The sequence below is a fragment of the Triticum aestivum genome, chromosome 1B (genome assembly GCF_018294505.1).
Source record: "Triticum aestivum cultivar Chinese Spring chromosome 1B, IWGSC CS RefSeq v2.1, whole genome shotgun sequence".
Taxonomy (NCBI): Eukaryota; Viridiplantae; Streptophyta; class Magnoliopsida; order Poales; family Poaceae; genus Triticum; species Triticum aestivum.
The window spans coordinates 416,710,185-416,733,470 of NC_057795.1; the positions used below are offsets into that span (position 1 = coordinate 416,710,185).

At 41.1% G+C, this 23,286-nt stretch overlaps 1 protein-coding gene across 1 annotated transcript in view; it reads left to right on the forward strand.

The window, feature by feature from the left end:
- The first annotated feature begins 11,474 nt into the window (after positions 1-11,474).
- LOC123128156 (uncharacterized) overlaps positions 11,475-23,286 on the forward strand; it is a 33,202-nt gene continuing 21,390 nt past the window's right edge. The window contains exons 1-26 of the mRNA XM_044548095.1: positions 11,475-11,778; positions 13,528-13,631; positions 13,743-13,877; positions 13,962-14,012; positions 14,209-14,303; positions 14,375-14,492; positions 14,915-15,016; positions 15,255-15,437; positions 15,523-15,683; positions 16,305-16,475; positions 16,958-17,041; positions 17,115-17,430; positions 17,518-17,622; positions 17,706-17,801; positions 17,906-17,973; positions 19,641-19,761; positions 19,844-20,020; positions 20,103-20,312; positions 20,647-20,756; positions 21,127-21,223; positions 21,422-21,520; positions 21,606-21,758; positions 21,832-21,906; positions 21,988-22,482; positions 22,596-22,925; positions 23,005-23,133. Coding sequence (XP_044404030.1) covers positions 11,682-11,778; positions 13,528-13,631; positions 13,743-13,877; positions 13,962-14,012; positions 14,209-14,303; positions 14,375-14,492; positions 14,915-15,016; positions 15,255-15,437; positions 15,523-15,683; positions 16,305-16,475; positions 16,958-17,041; positions 17,115-17,430; positions 17,518-17,622; positions 17,706-17,801; positions 17,906-17,973; positions 19,641-19,761; positions 19,844-20,020; positions 20,103-20,312; positions 20,647-20,756; positions 21,127-21,223; positions 21,422-21,520; positions 21,606-21,758; positions 21,832-21,906; positions 21,988-22,482; positions 22,596-22,925; positions 23,005-23,133 — 3,882 coding nt within the window. The 5' untranslated portion in view covers positions 11,475-11,681. The remainder of the gene's footprint in view (positions 11,779-13,527; positions 13,632-13,742; positions 13,878-13,961; positions 14,013-14,208; positions 14,304-14,374; positions 14,493-14,914; positions 15,017-15,254; positions 15,438-15,522; positions 15,684-16,304; positions 16,476-16,957; positions 17,042-17,114; positions 17,431-17,517; positions 17,623-17,705; positions 17,802-17,905; positions 17,974-19,640; positions 19,762-19,843; positions 20,021-20,102; positions 20,313-20,646; positions 20,757-21,126; positions 21,224-21,421; positions 21,521-21,605; positions 21,759-21,831; positions 21,907-21,987; positions 22,483-22,595; positions 22,926-23,004; positions 23,134-23,286) is intronic.

The following is a 23,286-nucleotide window of genomic DNA, read 5'->3' on the forward strand; positions in this document are numbered from 1 at the left end:
TCTACTTTTTTCCAAAAACACTTCTAAAATTCAGATCAACCATTATGTAGGCTGACAAGATAGTGATTTTTTATGCATACTTGCATTTCCAGTTTGAGCCGGTGAGGCTAGTTTTGGCAGAATATTATTGCTCTTGCACCTTTTTCTCGAGAGAACAACGTATGCTTGCAGTTTTGTCTCTTGAAGCATTCCAGCACTTTTAGACATATGGTTATTTAATTTGATCTTTGGAGTATTTACTCCTAGATGCACATGTTTGAACTTCAAATTTTTGACGAATATTTAATTTTTGATGAATATTTAATTTTCGTTGATTTGTTGCAGCACAATTTATACTCTTAAGATTTTGGAGTAACATTTTATGTTCCCCAGTTTATACTCTTGAGGGTATGGAGTAATATGTTTTTTTCTATCACAATTTAGACTCGTAAGTTTATTGGAGTTTTTCTTTTGTGTGCCCCAGTTTATACTCTTGAGGGTATGGAGTAATATTTTTTTTCTAGATCACAGTTTAGACTCATAAGTTGTTGGAGTAATATTTCTTTTTATGACCCAATTTATAATCATGAGGTTTTGGAGCATATATTTGCTTTCTTTTATATCACACAGTTTATATTCGTAAGCTTTTGGAGTGACATTTTATGTGCCCCAGTTTATACTCTTGAGGGTATGGAGTACGCTTGACGATATTTCCTTTGTCATCACAGTTTATACTCATAAGTCAGTGGAGTATTTTTTTTGTGTGCCCCAGTTTATACTCTTGAGGGTATGGAGTCGCTTGACATTTTTTTTTGCATCACAGCTTATACTCGTAGGTCATTGGAGTATTTTCTTTTGTGCCACAATTTATACTCATGTGGTATTGGAGTATGTTCGTTGATTTCTTTTACAACACCTAAATTAAGTGCATAGTGACAACTAATGTGGCAATGTTTGTATTGCAAGCATTGGTGCGAAATCTGTATCATTTCTATCCAGATTTCACTCGTCTCCTACAAGGATTTTTTTTGATGATACCAGAACATTCGTTTCCTTACATCATCATATGAAAAATGCATCCAATGAAATAAGCATAACCATAACATAAAGAAACGACAGTCGTGTACATCTTTTTTTCTTTGATAAAGACTAAACAACCTTTCCTTACATATTTCACCTAGGAACAAACCTTTCAACGAGTTCTAAGATAACCAGTTATGTTGGAATGTTGCCTATAAACCTTGAAGCTCGCATAGGCATCCAAGCATGCATACTTGATCTGGTCATGGTCCAGGTTGGACTTCTCCCACCGACTAACAGTGATGCTTTTGTCCTTGTTAAGACTTATGTTTGCAACCTTCTTTGCTAGCTTCTCCAATGAGGCCAAGTTGCCAGTTTTTTGATTATGAACCTTGATACCCAATCCCTGCATATCGACAGGTTTTCTGATACCCAAGTTATAGAACTTGAGTTTTTCGATGTCATTGCAATGGCGGCACCCGTGAATTCAACTTTGTCATTGTCAAGGAAGCGGCGGAGAAGTGGAGGGATAAAATTATTGGCCTGAGCCTGGTATAGCTGGTAAATTAGACAATGCTTGCCCACACAAAGCTGCAAGACAACAACGCGTTGTGGCTCTTGATTGGAGAGAGCAACTTGTTGCTCAAGCGGAAGCTTCTTACGCTCTTTGCTGTGGACATATCTAGTGTATTCATAGTCAAGGCCGACAAACACGGCACTTGGCATGGTTAAGATACTTTTTCCAGATGAACATGATGGAGGCAACAACTGTTGAAGGGTTTCTAGTCACCGTAGTATGAACTCTTATACCACCCTTGCTGATATAAAAAAGGCGGTCCGGATGATTGTTGTCCACACTCTTGGGGAATTGGACACATACTTTTCCGACCTTAATATTGTGAAGGTTGACATGGCGAACATTTCTTCACCGAGGTTGATGGCACACTGACTCCAACGAAGTCTGAGAAGAATCATCTGCAAGGGGTGTTGATGAGGAAAAGGGACTTGACAATGTTGATGTTGGGTTCACATGACATGTTTCATAGCCATGGGAATTACGGTGCTTTTTCTTGCATTCAAGGGGAAACTTGAGAACCGTCTTAGAGAATTCTCCAATGGATTTATCGGCCAGTGAAAGAATAGGATCTGAAGCATCAACTTGAACTTTATTCTGAACCTTTGACATCCTTCCATGCAGAAACAACGAGGAGGGAAATATAATCATGGTATTGCCCCCATTCATAGGTTGCTCATAGTGGAGTTTGCCCATTGTCTTCCCCTTTCCTTCTTTGTCTACCCTCATATTTCCCCCAAACTTGAGTGGAGAGAATACTTCCAAACCTTGGTCATCTTCAGTTGGTGATGCAATCATAGTACCAAAATGCTGATTTGTGGAAGTCGCACATGGACCAATGGGTACATCAAGCCAAAAGTCTCCAATGCGGAGTTTCACCGAATGCGGTACTTGACCCTCCATACCTTCGAACAAAGAAATCTATAGATTAGTTTACTTTGAGTATATTTTGAAATTCATACGTTTGCAATCCTATGTTGGAATTCAAAGATGAGGGGAGAAATAGGTCCCACCGGGCGTGCCAGAACCTGATGACGGGAAAAATGGCGGGCGTGAGAACACGCGTCCACGTCATTCATACAGAATGAATATATTTAAATGCGTAAATGCATACAATAAAAGGAAGATCAAACATTGCAGGTACATTATTTCCAGAACTCTTACATTTATATATAAATTAGGAAATTGCCCGTGCGTTGCAACGGGGATATGTAGTTTTTAATATTGCCATGGGGGCGGAACCGATATATCGTAGAAGAAACCGCCAGCATAGCATTGTGGCAGAAAATCAATAGTTTTCGACCATATTATACAAAAATATAGTGAATTGTCATATCAGAATATCCCTGCGTATATAGCTATAACAAACCTGAGAAACAATACTATGCAACTATTATTACAACAACCTTTCTATGCATAAGTAGTTCGTCCCATGAGAGCATCTCAAAAAAATCTCTACCGTGAAAATCTCTCGCTCTCAAATACTTCGGTTAAAACATCTCTCTCTCTCTCTCTCTCTCTCTCTCTCTCTCTCTCTCTCTCTCTCTCTCTCTCATTTACTCCCGTGAAAATATTCGTCTCCCATAAATCTCTCTCTCTTAGTTACACCGGTGTAAATCTCTCTCTCTTTCTCTCTTTCATTTACTCTCGTGAGAATATTTGTCTCCCATGAATATCTCTCTCTCTTAGTTACACCCATGTATACTCTCTCTCCCTAGACCCTTCGTCCACTCTCTCTCTATATCTCTGACACAATGGCAGCATGGCATTGAGTTATCATCACGGAGATCGCACAAGGTATAGACAAGGGATAGATGGATGCATGGTCATATACACAAAAACGAGCCCCGCAACAAAACACACGAATACACCCGCAAAAAAAAAAAAAAAAAAAACACACGAATACAAGACCTAAGTAGTGCAGGTCGAGATAAACTTATCCATCATTAAAATGTCCTCTCAGTTAAAAAAACATGCTATTTGAAGAACATAAAAAGAAGAATCAATTAATGGGTCGCAATCTCAAAAGGATAAACATGCACACATAATAACCGGGTGTGGGGGCAAAACAGTTTAGAGCGTCGCTTAACTAATCATATTATTATTCAAAAGTTATGATCTGAATTACAGGAGGTGCTCCAAGGAAGAATACGTTGGGCACAAAAAGGTCCAATGACCCACGATAGCAACAAAATGCTAGTGGCGACGTAACTTCCAGAGTGGTAAGGAGAGCATCCCAAAAATCTTCAAGCCCTAGATAAGATTCTCACACTGGAAACGAAGGCATCACTCTGCTTCGATGCCACTTAGGACCGCTGCCGATAAGTAGAGGGAAAGACGCATTCTGCTGCAAGAGAAGAAACGATAAGAGGGAGGGAACAAGGTTTGGTCGAGAGACACGACGTCGTGGGTGAGACGGGAGAGACAGGTAGAGGGAAAGACGGGCGACGTAAAAAAACAGAATCAAATCTGATAGGAGGCTCACAGGGTTGAGTCACGATTTTTTCTGTGATCATGCATGAATTGATTGCCTATTTGCGTTTATTGCGTCCATGATTTTTTGCTGCTGGTGAGTTTGTTGCGTTACCAAATAGAGACTGAATACCATGCATTAATTGATTACATTATGCGTTACCAAATAGTAACAGATTCATTACCATACGTGAATTAATTGTGTTAGCAAAAAATGAATGAGTTTGTCCAGCCAGATGGAAACAATTATAAATTGAAAACCAGGAGGGGAAAACCCGGTGGAGGGGGAGGAAAATTGCTGCAGGGATGGGAATATCGTACTGGGAGGGATGGACGAAAAGGGGAAAGTAATGGAAGAGGGAATGTTATGTTTCTTTTTGATAGTAGAGATTGGCGCCAGGTAAACCATGGTGATTGAAGAAAGGAAGTGATTGAAAGAAGGAAGTAGATTGATCACCGTGGGACTGAAATAAGGAAGGAGATTAATCATTGTCATGAATGAATTGATTGCCATGCATGAATTGATTGTGTTTGGATTGATTGCGCTTGGTTACCTTATGTGAATTATTTGTTTACCAAAGATAGAGTCTGATTGAAGGGAGAAAAGAATATCGGCAGGGAGAAAACCAGTGAGGAGAAAACCGGTGGAGGAAGAAAAGAAAATCGCTGGAGGGGAGGAGGGAGGGTCGCACGAAGGGGTTGGACGAAGAGGGGGTACGTAAGAGGGGAAACGGAACACTACGTTTCTTTTAGATAGTAGAGATTCTGTTAATTACATCTCTGAAGAGAAAACCCCTGATTAAGAATTCCAACTATCCTATTACATAGAATTGAAACACATTCCTATTACAATATGCTACAAGAAAAATCAAATAAAGGGAATCCTCCTCGCAGTCGACGGTGAACTCCGGCCTAGGGGAACTTGAAGTTTATCCGCGTAAGTTTTCTTCAATGACATTATGTTTGATATGATGTCATATGTTTCTTTACATGCATGCAACATATTTTGTTCGTGCTCGACCTCATTTATGTTATGGTGTAAATGAAGGTTGATTTTGGCCAGGCCTGTTTTGGGCCCGTGTTTTGACGCATATGGTGTATGCATGTATTTTCAATATTTATAACTCGTGTCATGGAATTCCTTTGAAGAACCCATGCTTAGAGCATAATTTCTGTTTTGTTTGGTTGATGATTTATGCCGTGGAATTCGTTTGAAAGATCCCACACCATAATACAATTTTTACTATGCCATGGGATCCATGAAAGAACCTATGTCATAGTGTTGTTTGCATTTTTTTTACTTTATGACTTTTGCCACGGGATTCATCAAGGGACCCATGGCATAGCATCATAATTTGCATTTAATTCATTCCGTGGATCACTCCATGGAATGCATGAGTGAAAACCCATATCATGTCATAGTTTAATTTTAGTCATTTTATGCATCGTGCCATGGAATTCACGAGAAAGAACCCATGCACGAAATGTGCCTTGTGAGTATTTTAGAAATTTTTTGTGGCTCATGTCATGGAATTCACATGAAAGAATCCATGCTTAGAGCATTTTATATGTCCCCTAGACATGACATGTCCGCGTGAAGAAAAATATGCATCCTTGATTCGAACCAAATGGCCAAAACAAAGGATAAGATTTCTATATGAAAAATATGCTACTCCTTGATTTCATGAAGTATGTAAAATCCTCGATCCGAACAAAAAAGGCCGAACCTAAGGGCATGATTTAATGAAGTATATATTCCTTGATCCGAACCAAAAAGGCCGAACCTAAGGGTATAATTTCATGATGTGCATATTCCTTGATCCGAACCAAAAGGCCAAACCTAAGGTGTGATTTCATGCATATGTATTCCTTGATCCAAACCAAAATGGCCGATACTAAAGACACTATTTCATGGGTGAGGGAGAAAGGAAACCTTGATTCGAACCAATATGGACTAAGGACAAGAATTCATGAGTAAGGGAGAGATCTCCTTGATCCGAACCAAACGGTCGGAACTAAGGACAAGATTTCGTGGATGAGTAGTGAGGACTCCTTGCTCCGAACCGGGCATGAGAGTAGCATCATATCTCACCTTTCTTCCTCCTTGGAACCAACCAAGGTTCTTCCCCCTGCTCCTTGCTTCCTTTTCTCACGGTGTGCTTTTGTGTATAGTATGATATGTAGTAGAATATTGCTACTAGAGAGAAGGGAAGCAAACCAGAGAATCAAGGAGTATCTGAACCGAAACTCCAAACTAATGAGCAGGGAGTATTTATAGGAGGAGTGGAGCGCTGAGGCTGGATGCCTGCGTGCTCACATCCACCGATCGTGAACGTGGGATGATGGGAGCGTGGGTTGCTTCTTTCTTTTTTTCTATTTGTTTAATCGCTAATTGACCGGCCAACGTCGCTAACCCATTTACTTATGTGCGTGATTGGCCGATGGATGTGGCTACACATGCATGCACACGTACGTAGATATTTTCAAAGTGGGCTGGGCCTGATTAAGGCTAATTTTCTTAACGTGCATGAGACAAAGATATGAGAATATATTATTTCATTGATAATTCTACCATGGTGTGTGACACATTTTTATTCAAGCACTGCACCAATATTTCATTAGAGGTCGTAGAATGACATGCTCACATTTATTCTGTGGAATAATATTTTGGCGACATTGGCACCGGTCATGATAATTTGATTTTATGTTAACATTGAAATTCTATCGTCGATGAAATTTCCTTAGGACAAAAACTTGATGAGTATTATTTGTTTTCTCATATTTATTTATTGTCCCTTTTCATTGTTAGCAATATCGGTGTTTGCCAATAATTCAATAATTGTCTGACATTTTTTAATATGTCGTCTCACGGGGCATTTTTCTTTTATATGCGTCTAATATTATTGGAATAATGTTCGCATTTACTCGATGATTCAATATTTTGGCAATATCAACACTGCCTATCACAACAATTTAAATTTATTTAAAAATTAGAATTCCGCGTCGGTGACGGCGTATATATGCAGGCGAGCCATGTGTCCTCTATACTTTTGTTAGGATAAAACTTGATGAGCATTTATTTGTTTCATCGATACCATGATTTTCATCAGCCCTTGCTTTGAACGATCGATTATTTTTAAATTGTCTCCTTTCATTATTAAACAGATTTTTGCCATTTTGCATTTATATTTTATTTGGTTTATGCATTTTATTTTATCCTGGTCGAAATCCATATCAACGCCCACCGTAGTCGGGAACTCCTCGAAATTTTCCTCGCCCCGCTTCTACCATGGTTTTTTCCGTCATGGACGGCCCCAAGAATGTCATGCAGGTGCGTCTCCGGCCCGCCCAGGACGAAAAGCCCATTTTCTGTCATGATTTTTTATCATAGAAGTAGGAGCCCACTACATCTATGATGATACCGGGTTTTGTCACAATTATCATCATAGAAGTATCATATGTATGACAAAAAAAAAATTCGTTCGGCCCAAAATGTCACGGATGTGTCTTTTTTTTGTAGTGAATGGGCCAACATGGGCCATAGGGAAGAGAGAGGGGAGCCCACAAGGGGTGGCGCACGCCCCCCCCCCCCCTGGGCAGTCCGAATTGGACAAGGGAAAGGGGGCGCAGCCCCCCTTTCCTTCCCCCCTCCCCCTCTCCTTCCCTCTTTCCACCTTCATGAGAAGGAAATAAAGGGGGGCCGAATCCTACTAGGAGTGGAGTCCTAGTAGGACTCCCTCCTTAGCGCGCCGTGTAAGGTGCCCCCTCCACCATTTACTCCTCTGATAGTATCATCGTAGTGCTTAGCCCTGCGCGAATCACATCACCAACACCATCATCACGCCGTCGTGCTGATGGAACTCATCGACTCCATCGACACTCTGCTGGATCAAGAGTTCGAGGGACGTCATCGAGCTGAACGTGTGCAGAACTCGGAGGTGCCGTACGTTCGGTACTTGATCGGTTGATTCGAGGAGACGTTCGACTACATCAACCGCGTTAAGTTAACGCTTTCGTTTTTGGTCTACGAGGGTACGTGGACACACTCTTCCCCTCTCGTTGCTATGCATCTCCTAGATAGATTTTGTGTGAGCGTAGGAATTTTTTTGAAATTGCATGCTACGTTTCCCAACACACACCCTATACATTTTCCGCGCGGAGAAGGAACACATTTCATAAATGTTTATCATTTAAAAATACATGATTAAAATTTTAAAAATATATGTTTAGATGTCTGCTTTTTTACATATTATAGTTTTTTTATTTAGTAGTATCATTTTTTGTATTTGTCAAACAGTTTTTGAAATACATGTATTTTTCAGATATATATTTTTAATACTTTTTCAACATTTTTATAATACTTGTTCAACATTTTTAATACTTGATCAACATTTTCAAATACCTATACAATATTTTTAAAATACTCGTCCAACATTTTTTAGTACTTCTTCAACATTTTTCAAATACTTATTCAACATTTCTAATACTTATTAAACATTTTTCAAATACCTGTACAACATTTTCTAAATAGTCGTTCAACATTTTATAAATACTTGCTCAACATTATATATATGCATAGTAATACTCTTCATCGCCCAGGGTGCAGGATAAGTTATGGGAAACATTTGTTTTTAGCCGGATGATTTCTTCCTCGCGTAAACCGCTCCCTCCGCTCGACACACGTCATGCTGGGACCCACACACCTTTCTCTGCAGTGAAGCTTGCGACGACCATCGGGGTGTTACGACGGAGCATCGCCGCACCAGCGGTGGCGCTGCAGTGAAGCATGCGGCGGTTGTGGTGGCGCTACAATGAAGCATACAACAACCATCGGGGTGCTCCCATGGAGCACGGCCATGACGGCGGTGACACTGCGATGAAGCATATGACTGCTGTCGGGGTGCTGCAATGGAGCACTATCATGCTGGCGGTGGTGCTCCAGTGAAGTAGTGCGGTAGCTGCCGGGCTGTTGCGATGGATCTCCGCCGCCCTGTTGTGGTCCTCCTATGAAGCATCGCTGACGCTCGTTGGTGGAGCATCTTTGCGCTAGCAGCGAGGGGACGCAATTCCTGGTGTGAGCCGGGGTAGTGTTCCTTCCCCACGGCGACGTGCTTGTTTTCTTAGCCGATGCGTTGGCCGATCCAACAGTTGTGAGGGAATGGATCCAACGACTCGACACCCGACTGATTTCCCCAGGAAATCACTTGGTTGATCCGTAGCAGGTGCCATAAGTTATTCTTCACCCGAAATAATCTACGATCTTTTCATAAATAAATTACATTTGGAATACAAATAATTACATTCATATTGATTCACTACGTAAAATTTGGCATAATAAAACCAAAAAATGGTCATAAGACTAGAAAAATTGCATTTATGTATATTTTACACTATGTTTTATGTTTATAATTTTACGTAACATAAAGTATTTTTATGGCAATTATATATTTTCTTACGTTCTCTTTTATGCTGAAATAAAAATAATTACGGAACGTAAAATTACGGTGCGTTAATGTTAAAATAGAGGGGGTGAAGAATAACTATTTCTTACACAAAATTAAATCAAGAAACAAGAACAGAAAACCGGAAAAAACAAAAACAAAAAACAGACCGTAGCTCCCGCGCGGCTGGGCCTGCCCGTCTTGGCTCCGACAGACACGAGCGCTTCCCCCTGTCTCGCGTCAAGCGAGAAATAGGGGTGACCCCTCTCGGGTCCGTCACCGTCAATCGGCTATCAGCCGCTTTAAAATTCAGGGACGACAAAGAAAATCGCTAAAAGTGAACATGGATGGCCCAATAGAGCTGTGGCCAATGAAGGCTTGCATCGCGTCTTGCCGACATGCGATATCCATCCGTGGTAGACTGGTAGAGCCACCTGCCAGCCTGACACTGAAAGCGTAGTTCTCCATTCCATCCATCTTTTGCTACCACAGTGCCATTTTTCTGTCTGCTAGGAGCATCTGACAGTCGGCACTCGGCACGTGCTCAATCGGTGCCACTTTGATCTGTGAACTTGTTATATTTGAACGAGGGTGACCAGTGAACTGTGATTCTGCCAGGATCTCTCGCAAAGGAGAAAAAAAAAACTGCAAGCATCATCGAAAGGGCAACCCTGCGCAGCACATATCCCTCCTGGAGCTACAAAACGAACCTTTAATGCAAATCTGCACAGAGGAGAGGTCCTGCTTTTCGGACGAGCGGCTCACCGAACTCCGCCGACTGATCGCATCGCCTAGATGCCTCCGTGGCACCGAACGCGACACCACGAACCAACAGGTGGCGCCGGGCACGGGAGCGGAGGTCAAGGAAGGGCAACACGTGACGAGCCCTTTCCAACACGCAGGCGGGCGTCGTGGCCGCACGCAGCAGCTCGCAGCCTTTGCGTGTCCCTGGACAAAGCGCGCGTCCGCCGTCCCGGCGCCGGACGTTGACAGACGACGCCGCCGAAGAAAGAAAGTTGCAGCCGGACTCGAACGACTCTCCCTCCACCTTGAAGAAGAATCAGGCGTACGCCTAGTTTGATTCTTAACAGTATTTTCTTCGCGTACATGACGACGGTCTATTCATCCACATACGTGGCCTGTGGAATCGCGTTATCTGTACTATCGGTATTTTACGAACAGATCGTCGCAATCTTTTATGCCAATTAAACAGCTGTTTGAGATGGATCGCTATGGAGCCGCGCAGACGAACTGAGAAACGAGCCAAAATCAGCCGCGAGCGCTTCCCAACTGTAGTGTCAAATTAAACAAGTATTTTTGTCAATGCGCTGGGCATCCATGGTGCAGAGTGCTACTAGAGGCCGCTTCTCCTTGCTCGGCGTGGTTATTCTTTTTTTCGAAACGGAATCGGCGTGGTTATTCTCGACTCTCGAGCCTACCAGCAGAGTAGTTAACAAACCAGCACTGCCACGCGAAACTCTACCGTGCCGCGTGTCCCGGCGGTTTCCGAATGCGTTTTATTTCTTGATTAAATAAAGAAATGCGTGCTTTTTCTCTATAGCGTGTTCATATTTATTTGCTATAAGCAGTACTGCAAGTAAGAATTACGCATTATTATTACAAAAAAGTTAAGCATTGATTATTTGTAAATAAATCAGGTTTGAAGTAAATAAATCCGACATGTTTCCTATGAAAATAAAAATAAATCTGACTGACCAATGCTGTGGTCTCACAGTGCCAACTCATGCCCTCCGAAATAATTTTTCTTTCCACCACAAAAAAAAGGGTCATTTGCAAGCTGATAAAACATAGTAGTACGCAAACAGCTAGACAAAAAAGAGAATCATAATTCGCATCACTGGCAACAGACCCCACTTAAGATATTTTATTTTCGCAGTGAGGTACCATCCGTTAATAAGCTCAAAATCAAGGGCACATCCGTCATATCCGGCACCACCTTCTTTCTTCTAGCGATCTCCTCCGTGCCTCTTCTTCCCCTCGAGGACAAAAAGAGCCCCGAGAAGGAAAAAAAAGCAGGACTCCACACCTGTGGGCTTCTACTGCGAGTCCGGCAGTTTCTTCTCCTCCACGCGAAGGCGGAATCGCTCCACGTCCCGAGAGAACCCCGAGCCGGAAAACTCTCCCACCGCGGTGGCGGCGGCGTCGGCAGTCGCCGACGATCGGCGGCGGCGGAGATGTTGGAGGACCAGGTCGCCTTCCTGCTGCAGAAGTACCTCGGCAACTACGTCCGGGGGCTCAGCAAGGAGGCCCTCAAGATCAGCGTCTGGAGAGGTGAGGAGCCCCCGCCCCCTCCCCTTCCCTCCCCCGTCCCCACACCAGTACTGCCCCACGCTCGCTTCAGCCCGCTCTGCTGGTTAGCTGGTTCAGTCCAATTGGTTCCTCGCGGGTGATCAGGGAAGCGCTCGCGGCTGATTTTGGCTCGTTTTTCAGTTCGTCTGCGTGGCTTTGCTTGTTGCTGTGAGTAATGTTTCTAGTAACAGTGGCGGATTGCTGTGGAACGGCTGTTGTGAGGTCGAACCCGAGCTTAGTGTGGTGCGCATGCTTCGTTTTGGCAGGCAGCGTCTGGGCACTGTCTGTTGGTGTTGTGAATGGATGCAATGGGGATGGCATTGTAGCGAGCTTGAGCTGGTTCTGTAGGTGGAAGTTGGATGCTCCGGTGCCCCCCTCTGATCATAGAACTCTTTATTCTTCATTTATTTTCCGAGAGAATATTCATGCAACAAATACATTCATGTTGTGGTATGCCCAGCCAATTGGGTATTAGGATTTGATGGGCGTAACATTGGTTATATATGTTCAGAGAGGATCCAACATTTTTCTTTTCATATTCTAAGTGTTTCTGTGTTTGTACTTGCAGTTGTAGCGTTGAGACATTGGGCAGTGTTGTGATGGCTTACTGTATTTTGTAGAGCTTACTTGGTGGTAATTCACTGGTTGCATCAGCTAGGGCCGAGAGGGCTAGTGTGAGCCTTTGCCTGTTGGTAAATAGTGTGAATATGCCACTGATGTTCCCGAACATATATACTCATGTCACTTGGTCAAATATCTCCATTTAGTCATTCAAGGATACCCCTTGAACTTACATGTTTGCAATAACAATGCATATGGCTGAACCCTGAAACTCTGGATAACATATATCCCTGAGATGCTGCTGTGCAACCAAATATGCTTAGCGTTGTAATCTTAGTACCAAATGTGTCTGTACCACATGGAACAAACTGCGTATATAAGATGTATTTCATTTTGAAGCCAGGAACTGTATTTTGACCATGCCTGTCCTATTCTGCTGATCCTCAAATCTGATTGTCTGGAACACGGTGATGGGATACACTCATCTGGACTCTGGCAAAAAGAAGAGAAATATGATTTTATGGTGGGTCATCCTATCAATGGCAGAGCTACGGGGTGGGTACCAGAGCTGGCTGCTGACACTGAACCATGCCATGCTGTCTACCGACATCGGCGAGGCTCTGGATCCCATCCTTCAGCACATCGCGCCCCCTTCTACAAGCCCATGTCAGATGATTGCTGGGAGGATAATGTGATATATGCAGTTCCTGGTCCCCACTAGCGGGACTTGCTCTCTCAACCAACAATAGAGAGTCAGGAAGACAAAATATGAGTCAGGGTATTGTTCACTTAACTGATGTAGGTTGTGTGCATAAAGTCAATGGAATTGATCCTCTATCATCAGTTTTGTTAGAAGTAGCAAAGTTTGTGAGACGGAGTGTAGACAATTAAGTCATACAAAGGACTTGCTTACGCCAGTTAACGAAAGAAAATCTTGTGATAGTTGGAAGCTGTAGAATTAACTGGTGCTGTAGTGGAATTGGGCAATGGGTGTGTCTGCTGGGTCAAACATTTGCTTCAGTGGTTGCCATGTTGCGATGATCGTGAGCCAATACACATTCTACGCACACACGTGTGCACACATGTTCTCCTTCTGCTGGCTATAGTTCATGTTCTGATAATGATATTGGCCCTCTTCTACTTCATGTGTTTTCTGCAATAATATTTCAGGTGATGTGGAACTCACAAACATGCAGTTGAAGCCTGAGGCGCTCAATTCATTGAAGTTACCTGTGAAAGTCAAAGCTGGTTTCCTTGGTTCAGTTAAGCTCAAGGTCTGTAGTAGTTACTTAGGTTATCCGCATCATTTTGCCTTAATCATTGATGGTTTTTTGTGTGTGATATTATCGAGTATGCTAAAGGATGATTGCACAAATGATTATTAGGTCCCTTGGAGCAGACTTGGCCAAGAGCCGGTTTTGGTTTATCTTGATCGTATTTTTATATTAGCTGAACCAGCAACAGATGTTGAAGGTTGCAGTGAGGATGCTGTCCAAGAGGTCAAACGAACTAGAGTTAGGGTGAGCAATTTGTGACACTAGTTGAGTTATTCTGGCAGTTGTTGCCTGAACTGTGTATTAGTGATCTACTGTTTATTGAAACAGGAGATGGAAATGAAATTATTGGAGAGCCAGCAACAACTGAACTCCGAACTGGTACGTGTTGGTACTTGGCCTTTTTATAATTGTGTGTATATTTGTGTACTGTGATGATGAACTACCTACATAGCTTGGATATTCAATCTGACCATGTTTTGCCTGCTGTTGTATGGGTTGGGACTTGGGAACCGACCATGTTAACATGATTATGCTTTATTAAATTTTTGACTCAAACTTTTCATCATCCCTGAAGAACTCGTCATGGCTTGGGTCTTTCATTAGCACTGTGATTGGAAACATCAAGTTATCCATTGGCAATATTCACATCAGATACGAAGACATAGAGAGGTACTTAAATTTCTGTTTAGTGGATGTATCTTTCAGGGTGCATATAAGAATACCATGAATTTTTTCTGTAGCAATCCAGGCCACCCTTTCGCAGCAGGTTTGGTACTTTCAAAGCTGTCAGCAGTTACTGTGGATGACCATGGGAAGGAAACTTTTGCCACTGGTGGAGATTTGGAACGAGTGAAGAAGGTATATTCTCCTAACTTCACAACATTTTGGTTCAGTCATTAATACTGGCATACAAAGTAATACACAAGGTCTACTACTGGTTGCTTCTGTGAATCCAGACTTCCCTAAAGGGAGGTGAGGACTGGAAACCACTTTCTATGGCTTCTGAATCGCAGAATAGAAAGCTATTGTGGACAATACTAGGTGTTAAAGACGAGCAATTCAAATTCCTTATTTTCTCATACTGCGTTGATTCTTTACACAAATTATTCTGCACGTCTAGAAGGGATAATGCGTTGATGTTAACAGAGAATGCATCCTTCAAGTTACAGAAAGATTGCATATTCCCCCCTCAGATTCATTTACTGGGCCTTCTGTTTTGCTTCTGATAGTCGTATTTATGATTCTTGCATGTTGATAGCTTATATATGATGGTTTTGCAGTCTGTTGAACTTGAGAGTCTGGCGCTGTATTTTGATTCTGATAGCAGTCCTTGGAGCGTGGATAAACCCTGGGAAGATTTACTGCCTTCAGAATGGAGTCAGGTAGCTTACAATTGTATTTGCTAATAAATATATGTAGGGCTTGAGGGTAAAGCTCTACATGTAGGCAGTTGTCTATTTTAGTACAATATCTAACTGGACAGCTACATGGTGAACCTTGAGGGCCAGATACTGTGCTGTACTGAGGCATTGGAGGATGGGTCTTGTGCTTTCATTGGTTTTGTCTAATAAGTTTATTTTCGCTTGATGAATATTTACTGGTTCACAAAATGTGTTTCAGGTTTTTGAGTTCAGAAAGCAAGATAGTTCTAGTACTGCTTCAAAAGCTCACACTTACATATTAAGACCTATATCTGGCAAAGCAAAATATACAAAGGTACACATTGATGAAGCGAAGAGAAGCGGACAGGCATTGCAAAATGCTGCTGTTGATTTGGATGATGTTACTTTGTCTTTGTCGAAGGTTTCTAACTCTTGGCCAACCACCCCCGTCTTCTTTTAAATGACAAAGCAGCAATGCTAATGGTAGACTGGTTTCTTCAATTCAGGATGGCTACAGGGACATCTTGAAGATGGCTGATAACTTTTCTTCTTTTAATCAACGGCTGAGATATGCTCATTACCGACCATCTTTACCAGTGAAATCTGATCCGAAGTCTTGGTGGAAGTACGCATACAAAGTAGTGACTCATGAAATGAAGAAGGCAAGGTACATGGGTTCTACAACCTTCTGTGTGTATGGATTATGTGTTGTTGTTTATCATGTATAGGTATTTTGTTTATCAGTTTATAGTTATGATATTCTCCTACATAACAAAAGATTGTGTCTGTATTATGGAGGAATGGTCATTTATGTTTGGGTTTACTTAACAGGAATCCCTACATGCCTACTGAAATTTCGTTTTAATCGTGATGAGACTAGCATTCAGTGTGAGCCGATCAACGTACTGATAGAACTGCACTTCCATGCACACAGTGAAACATATATGTGGAAATAAATTGAGCATTAACAAAGGAACCAAGCCACATCAGTTGCCAATTTGCCAATTGAACCTTATAATTTTTTTAGAAAATCAGGGATCCTTCCCTGGCTCCATTCTATTTAAGTGAAAGCCCCAGTATTACGATTGATTTTAGGTATTACGACATTATAGTATTGTCCTTTAGAATACTCATTGGATAATTCTGTTTCGTGAAGCACCCTTCATAATTAATTATATATATTCGATGTTGAGTTCGGCCTATTGACTATATGATGTAATGTCATGGTCTACTTTTTTTGTGCCTGATTTTCTCATTGGGTTCGTGTTGATATATCTTGTTAATGCAGTGGAAGTCTATCTTGGGAGCAACTACTGAGAAACGCAAGACTTCGAAAGACATATGTATCTTTATATGCGTCCCTTCTGAAGTCTGACATGAGCCGTCCGGTTGTTGAAGATAATGAGGAGATTAATAGCCTGGATCGTGAACTAGATATGGAAGTTATTCTGCAATGGAGGTAGTACGTTTGTTCTTTGAGACATGCTCTATGAAGATTATCTTGTAGATATTCACCGTTAAGGATTTGTTTCAGAAGTTCATAATAATGTGGAATGAGGTCTATCTGAATACTGATATGTTCCATTGGTCCTTCTTAAAATTACTTCATGCCTGACATGTAAACCTTATTTCACATGATATTGTTATCTTGCATGCAACTATTGCATAATATCTCTTTTTGAACGCGCTGTTCATTCCTTCCGAAGTTGTTCTTTCTTTAAAGACATATCTGAACCGTTATGCCTGCACAGTTCTGATGTAGAGTGAATAAGTTTCGAACCACTGAGGAGAACGAACCATAGAATCATCTAATGAACATTGCGCGATATGGCTTTTTTTTCATTGAATTTGAGCTATGTAGTTTCACTCCAATTGTTTCAACTGCATGATCCTCTATGAGTTGCTCATTGCTTAATATTAATCTTTTTTTCCTTTGTGAAGGATGCTGGCCCACAAGTTTGTAGAACAGTCAGCAGAAAGACAGCATGCTCAACAAAACAAGCAGTCCTGGTGGTCATTTGGATGGTCTGTCTGATCTATACAAACTCGCATTCTCTGTATTGTACAATTGTGTACTAATGACTTCTTCTGCGTATAGGACTGGCTCTTCAAAGGATGATGGAGACTCAAAGAGTTTTAGTGATGAAGATTGGGAAAGGTTAAATAGGATAATCGGGTACAAAGAAAATACGGAGTATATTCCTGCTCAACAAGATATGAAATTGATGCAGTTTTATTTTGAAATACGCATGAAACATAATGCATCAAGGCTTATCATTGATGGTTCAGAGTGCCTTGCTGATCTTTCATGTGAAGATTTCCGCTGTAACTTGAAAATGTATCCAGAGGCAAAAGTTTTTGATCTGAAGCTTGGTTCCTACAAACTTTTATCTCCATATGGCCTGCTTGCTGAGGTTTTACCATTTTGTTCTTGTAATTTTACCTTTTAGATGTTATTCAAATCATTTATGACTGAACGATATCATTATATGTCTTACCAGAGTGCAAGTGTTGTTGATTCTCTTGTTGGTGTCTTCTCCTACAAACCGTTTGATGAGCAACTGGACTGGAGTTTTACAGCCAGGGCTTCTCCTTGTTATATAACTGTGAGTTATAGTTATCCTTTAAAAACCTCTAGCGTGCACATGCTTGTTTTACCCTTTGATGATCATTGTTGTTATTCCGGCAGTATTTGAAAGATTCCATTGACCAAATCGTTGCCTTCTTCAAGAGTAGCCCTACAGTTAGCCAAACCCTTGCACTGGAGACTGCTGCTGCTGTACAGGTATATACTCATAATTCACTTGAAGCACGATTTGTTTATATGATAATATGATTGATTCTTCTGCATCTCTTCTATTGAGTAACCATATCTTTTGATTTGTGAAGATGACATTAGATGAAGTGAAACGCACCGCTCAACAGCAAATGACACGTGTTCTAAAAGATCAGTCCAGGTTGGTATGAATTATTTTACTACTGAAAGAACTATTCTTTGATGGGCACCAGAAAGATACTATAGGATACCAATTTTTAAGGGATTGTGGGCTAAACGAGATCTCAGCGGTCTTCTCGGTAGTTGTCTATTACATGGATCCTGCATAGGAGGGTATGCGTATTGAAAGTAGGGTGAGCAAGTGACTCCAGGACCAAAAGCTTATGTCCTGGCTTCTTCTCTTTATTCTCTCGAGGGATTTTAATGGTAGGTGGAAGATACTAATCTAGATGGGATTTAAACTAGTAATGACGATCGATATCAGTGAAGTAATCCCGGAACTCTAGAAACCGTGAAGAATTTCTTCCATTTTGTTAAATATCGCGAATATAGTGGAAAAAACTCTAGAACGTTCCTTTGAATGGAATTGTTCATTGGGTTCGACTTGTTGTTCGACAAAATAGAAAGCTGTCTTATTGTAAGGTGATTCATTCAGAATATTTCTTATGTGCGGTTTCAAGATGCTAAAAAAGTAGATTTGGTAATCGGCTTTTGAGCTCCATTATGTGGACTTCATCAATTTTTGAATTATGGACTTGGCGGTAGTGGTCAATACTAACTGCACCGTCTAAATGCTCCCTGACCAAGTTTGTGTACTCGTCAGGGTTGAGTTGAGGGGCACCTCCTCGAATTCGATGTAGCAGTCGTGCGCCTTGAGGGGTAGGGTTGGTTGTTGTGGCTTCAGCATAGCTAGTGTTTCACAGCGCTCTCTGGGTCTTTAAATATGTGCCTTGTCTGGGACGTTAAGGCAAGATCTCCAAGTTCAGCTCATAGATGACTCCGACCTAGGGATTGAGATCCTTAGTCGGTTGAACTTTGGATTCCTCGCGGTGCCTTCCTCATCCAATATGAGTCCTAGCCCTGTAAAATAGGGTACTGTTGTTCTAGAAGATCCCCTTGTACTCGTTTTTTTAGATGTATTCTTGTATATTCGTGGACTGGTCTCTCAGAATCCCATTTTTCATAGAGATGTCTCTTTATTTGCTCTGCCGGTAATCTTTGTTGTGAGTAATGACAAATGATTATTAGTAGCCATAACCTAGTAATTAAATTTGGAGTTGTGGCCTATGAAGCATATTCAATTGCAACAAGGGGAGAGTGTCTTAACTACCTTACTTCAGCCTGAAAGACAAGAATACCCAAAAAGGGCAGCCCCAGTGCATGTAGCTCCCGCTTGCGCAGGGTCTGGGGAAGGGTCCGACCACTTTGGGTCTATTGTACGCAGCCTTTCCCTACATTTCTGTAAGAGGCTGTTTCCAGGACTTGAACCCGTGACCTCATGGTCACAAGGCAGCAGCTTTACCACTGCGCTAAGGCTCCCCTTCAAAGACAAGAATACCCAAAACGAGATTATATTATAAGTATTTTTCAATACTATCAACTAAGCCGATTTAGGTTATCAAGGCATTGTTGATATACATTTCAATTACTTCTCACATTTATATCTTTTTTTCCGATGTTAAGTACTCCCTCCGTCCCAAAATGTAAGATCATTTCTGACACTATGATAGTGTAAAAAATGGTCTTACATTTTGGGACGGATGGAGTATTATTTTAAAAAGGTTAGCTGTATGTTCTTTGTATTGGTTTTTCTGAATGGCTATTGAATCCACATATAATCTCTGCTAGGTTTTCACTGAATCTGGATATCGCTGCTCCTAAAATTACTGTTCCTACCAAGTTCCGCCCGGATGATGTACATGAGACTAAGCTTTTGCTTGATCTTGGAAACTTAATTCTTCGGACAGAGGTCATGTTTACTCTTTGAAGTAAGACTTTCATATCTACAAGTGGTTGAATTTATCTGTTGCTGATGTTTCTTGTCACTTCAGGAGATATGGGATTCATATTCTTCAGAAGAGCAGGACATGTATTTGAATTTCAATTTGGTGCTCAATGATGTATCTGCATTTCTGGTGGATGGTGATTACCATTGGAATGACACATCTAAAGAAGTCAATTTATTGCCAGTTATCGACAAGTGTGGAATTGCTTTAAAGCTTCAGCAGGTGCGTACTAGTCCACCGCCCGCCCTCCCCCCAAAAGAAAGAATAAATAACAGTGGGTATAACTCATCCTTCTGTTACGCAGATCCAGGTAGAAAGTTCACTATATCCTTCCACAAGACTGGCAGTACGGGTGCCTTCCTTGGGGTTTCATTTCTCTCCGGCACGCTATCATCGATTGATGGAGATTTTAAAGATTTTTCAAGACACCAATAGTGAGAATAACAGTTCAGACCTTGCACATTTGTGGGATCAGGCTGACTTTGAGGGATGGTCTTCTCTTCTTACATGGAAGGTTTGGCTTCTATTCTACAGAATTGTATACTCCTTCTATCGCTAAGAGGTTAAAATAGAATCCATCTGTCACCAGTTGGTAGCTTTCTATATCTAAGTGATAATTGCCACCACCCCTTCGGCGTACTGTGCACCCTACTGCCAGTGACCTGTGTCTTATGTTCAATTTTTTCCCTAACATAATAACTAAAGCTGCAAACCCTCGTTGTGCACATTATTTTAGTCCTGTGTAATCCAAAATTTTAAATAATGGTGCCCACAGGGCAATTTTAAAGTAGACCTCTTAATAAATTTGATTTTACTATTTCTAACAGTTCTCTATGACCTGTTATTAGGGTGTTGGAAACCGAGAGGCTGTTTGGCAACGAAGATACTTGCGGCTAGTGGGGCCATTTCTCTATGTATTTGAAAATCCAGAGTCTACAACATATAAGCAATGGTCCAGGTTGTGCACTTTCCCACACTTACTTTTTATGCAAATTTTGATTTAGAGCTACTGTTAAAGTTGAGTTTTCTAGCTCGTAAGTGATTTTTGTTTTTGTTGAGATTTTTATGTCAGTAATAGTTGCCTTGATTCTTAGATATTTTTATCTCAATGTTGGTTGCTTCAAGACTTCGTGGTGATTCAGCCTTGTGATATCACATGGCTTAGTGTCTTCGATGTTTCCATAAAGGAGCTCAATCCGTTTTTGTCTATGCCTATGATAGTGATAGTGATGTAATCATGTAATTGACTTGTGATATTTTTTATTTGTGTTATGTGCCTGGATATTTGTTTCGAGTTTAACTTTTCATCTATTTGTGTTGCGGTGCAGTTTAAGTGGGAAGCAAGTTCATCAGGTTCCTACTGAGCTTACAAATGGTGTGCAAAATATTGTGGCACTGCACGACTCTGGTCAAGTCAATCCCAAGGAACGTTGTAGTAGCTGAGCTTATTATATTCAGTTCATTAGCTTCTAAAAGATTGTAATCGGGCATGTTACAAATGGTTTTCTACATCAGCAATGACATGTCAGAATTAACACAACGAACAACTATAGCAATGAAGAGTCGTAGGTTCTTGCAATCCCTTTGACATAATTGATGATTTCAATTGATTTTCTTGTGCAGATTCTGGAAGATACTGGTGCTTTGATACTGTTGTTTGACAGCGAGGAAACAAGAAAAATATGGCAGAACCGCTTGCAGGGTGCTATATATCGTGCATCGGTACTCCCATTCCCTTTCCCCTTTTTTGCGTAGGTTTCCATTTTGTCTTCTATTGTTATCCAGATAATAACTAGCATACTTGCAGGGTTCTGCCACAGTTTCCAATTTTCCTGAAGCTGCTTTCACATCAGAAGCTCGCTCTTTCAAAGGCAGTCTTCCTGATGTTGTCAACATAGAAAAATTGTTTCTTGCTGGTATTCTTGATGAACTAAAGATCTGTTTTTCGTGTGGCTATGAGGTATTTTTTTGTTACCCAATGTTCTTTGTAATCTTGAATCTATTGTTAATGATGTAACTTTTACTGTTTATAGAGTAACCACAGGCTAAAAAAAGTACTACTGGCTAAGGAGAGCAGTTTGTTTGAATTTCGAGCAGTTGGTGGTCAGGTATACCTGTCCCTTATGTACATGCAGTCCTTGATACGTGGTTCATTTTACTTACCCAATTTTTTGTGTGCAAACAAATAGGTTGAACTCTCAATGAAGGGTGGCGACCTACTGATTGGCACTTTTTTGCGGTCACTGGAAATTGAAGATCAGTATTTTTACCCAGGGAGTCCTGTACCAAGGTACTTGGCAAGGTCCTTCATCAACAGTATGCAAACCAAAGAAAATCCCACTCCTGCTCGAAAGAATAGTTCAGAAACTAAAGGCGCCCCACTAAAGAAAAGTGACAGCGAGGAAAGGTTTTTTGAAGCATCAGATGATTTTGACGAATTTGGAACACCTATGCTAAAAGAGAGGAGTATATCAGATTATTTTAGTTCCCAAGATGTTTTACCTACTGGCCTCCCTTCCTTGCAACCCCCTGCATTTAGTCGAATTCCTGGTTTGTTACCAGGCAGTGAAATTAAAATGGTTGGATTCACTTCCGAAGGAAGTGGTACTTCTGATAGTTTTGTGAAAGCTCAGATTGTTATATATGATCAGCAGTCTCTCCAGTACAACAACTTGGACACCAGGGTAAATATCTTAATATCTAAAAGTTATTCAGCACTTAAGGCTTCAAGTGTGTATATAAACTGAGCGGGTTCCCAACGGCAGTTGTGATATCTGACTTTTCCTTTTGTTACCAGGTGGTTGTAAGTGTTGCTACTCTAACCTTCTTTTGTCATCGGCCAACTGTCCTTGCAATCATGGAATTTATGAATGCTATTAATCTTGCAAATGACCCTGATAGCGACAAAGATAGAAACACAGATGATATTAAGTCTGATAATGTGGTTGAGGAGCCTAAATCTGATCTGGAGTCAGAACCTGTCATAAAAAGGTTGCTGTCTAAAGGTAAAAGCAGAGTAGTTTTTCATCTTACATCAAGCATGGCAGAGGCACAAGTATTACTGATGAAGGAAAATGGTGATCTACTTGCTACTTTGTCACAAAATAACCTCTCAACTGATATCAAGGTATGAGCATGTCTAGCTTATATGATTGATTTTGGTTTAGTTGACCTTGCATAACTGACTATCTTTGGTGTTATTTAAGGTGTTCACATCCTCATTCAGTATAAAGGCTGCACTTGGAAACCTCAAAATAAGTGATGATAGTCTTCGTAGCAACCATCCTTACTTTTGGGTCTGTGATATGCGAAATCCGGGAGGATCTTTTGTGGAGGTACTACCATGTTACTTGTTGTATTATTTGAGTCACTACTTGGCTAGATGTAGCTCTTAACTGCTCTTAACTTCTATACTCCACGTCTTCCTATTCTTGAATAAGCATTTTTCCTGACTTGAGGAAGTAAGGTAATTCTTTAAAACTTTGTGC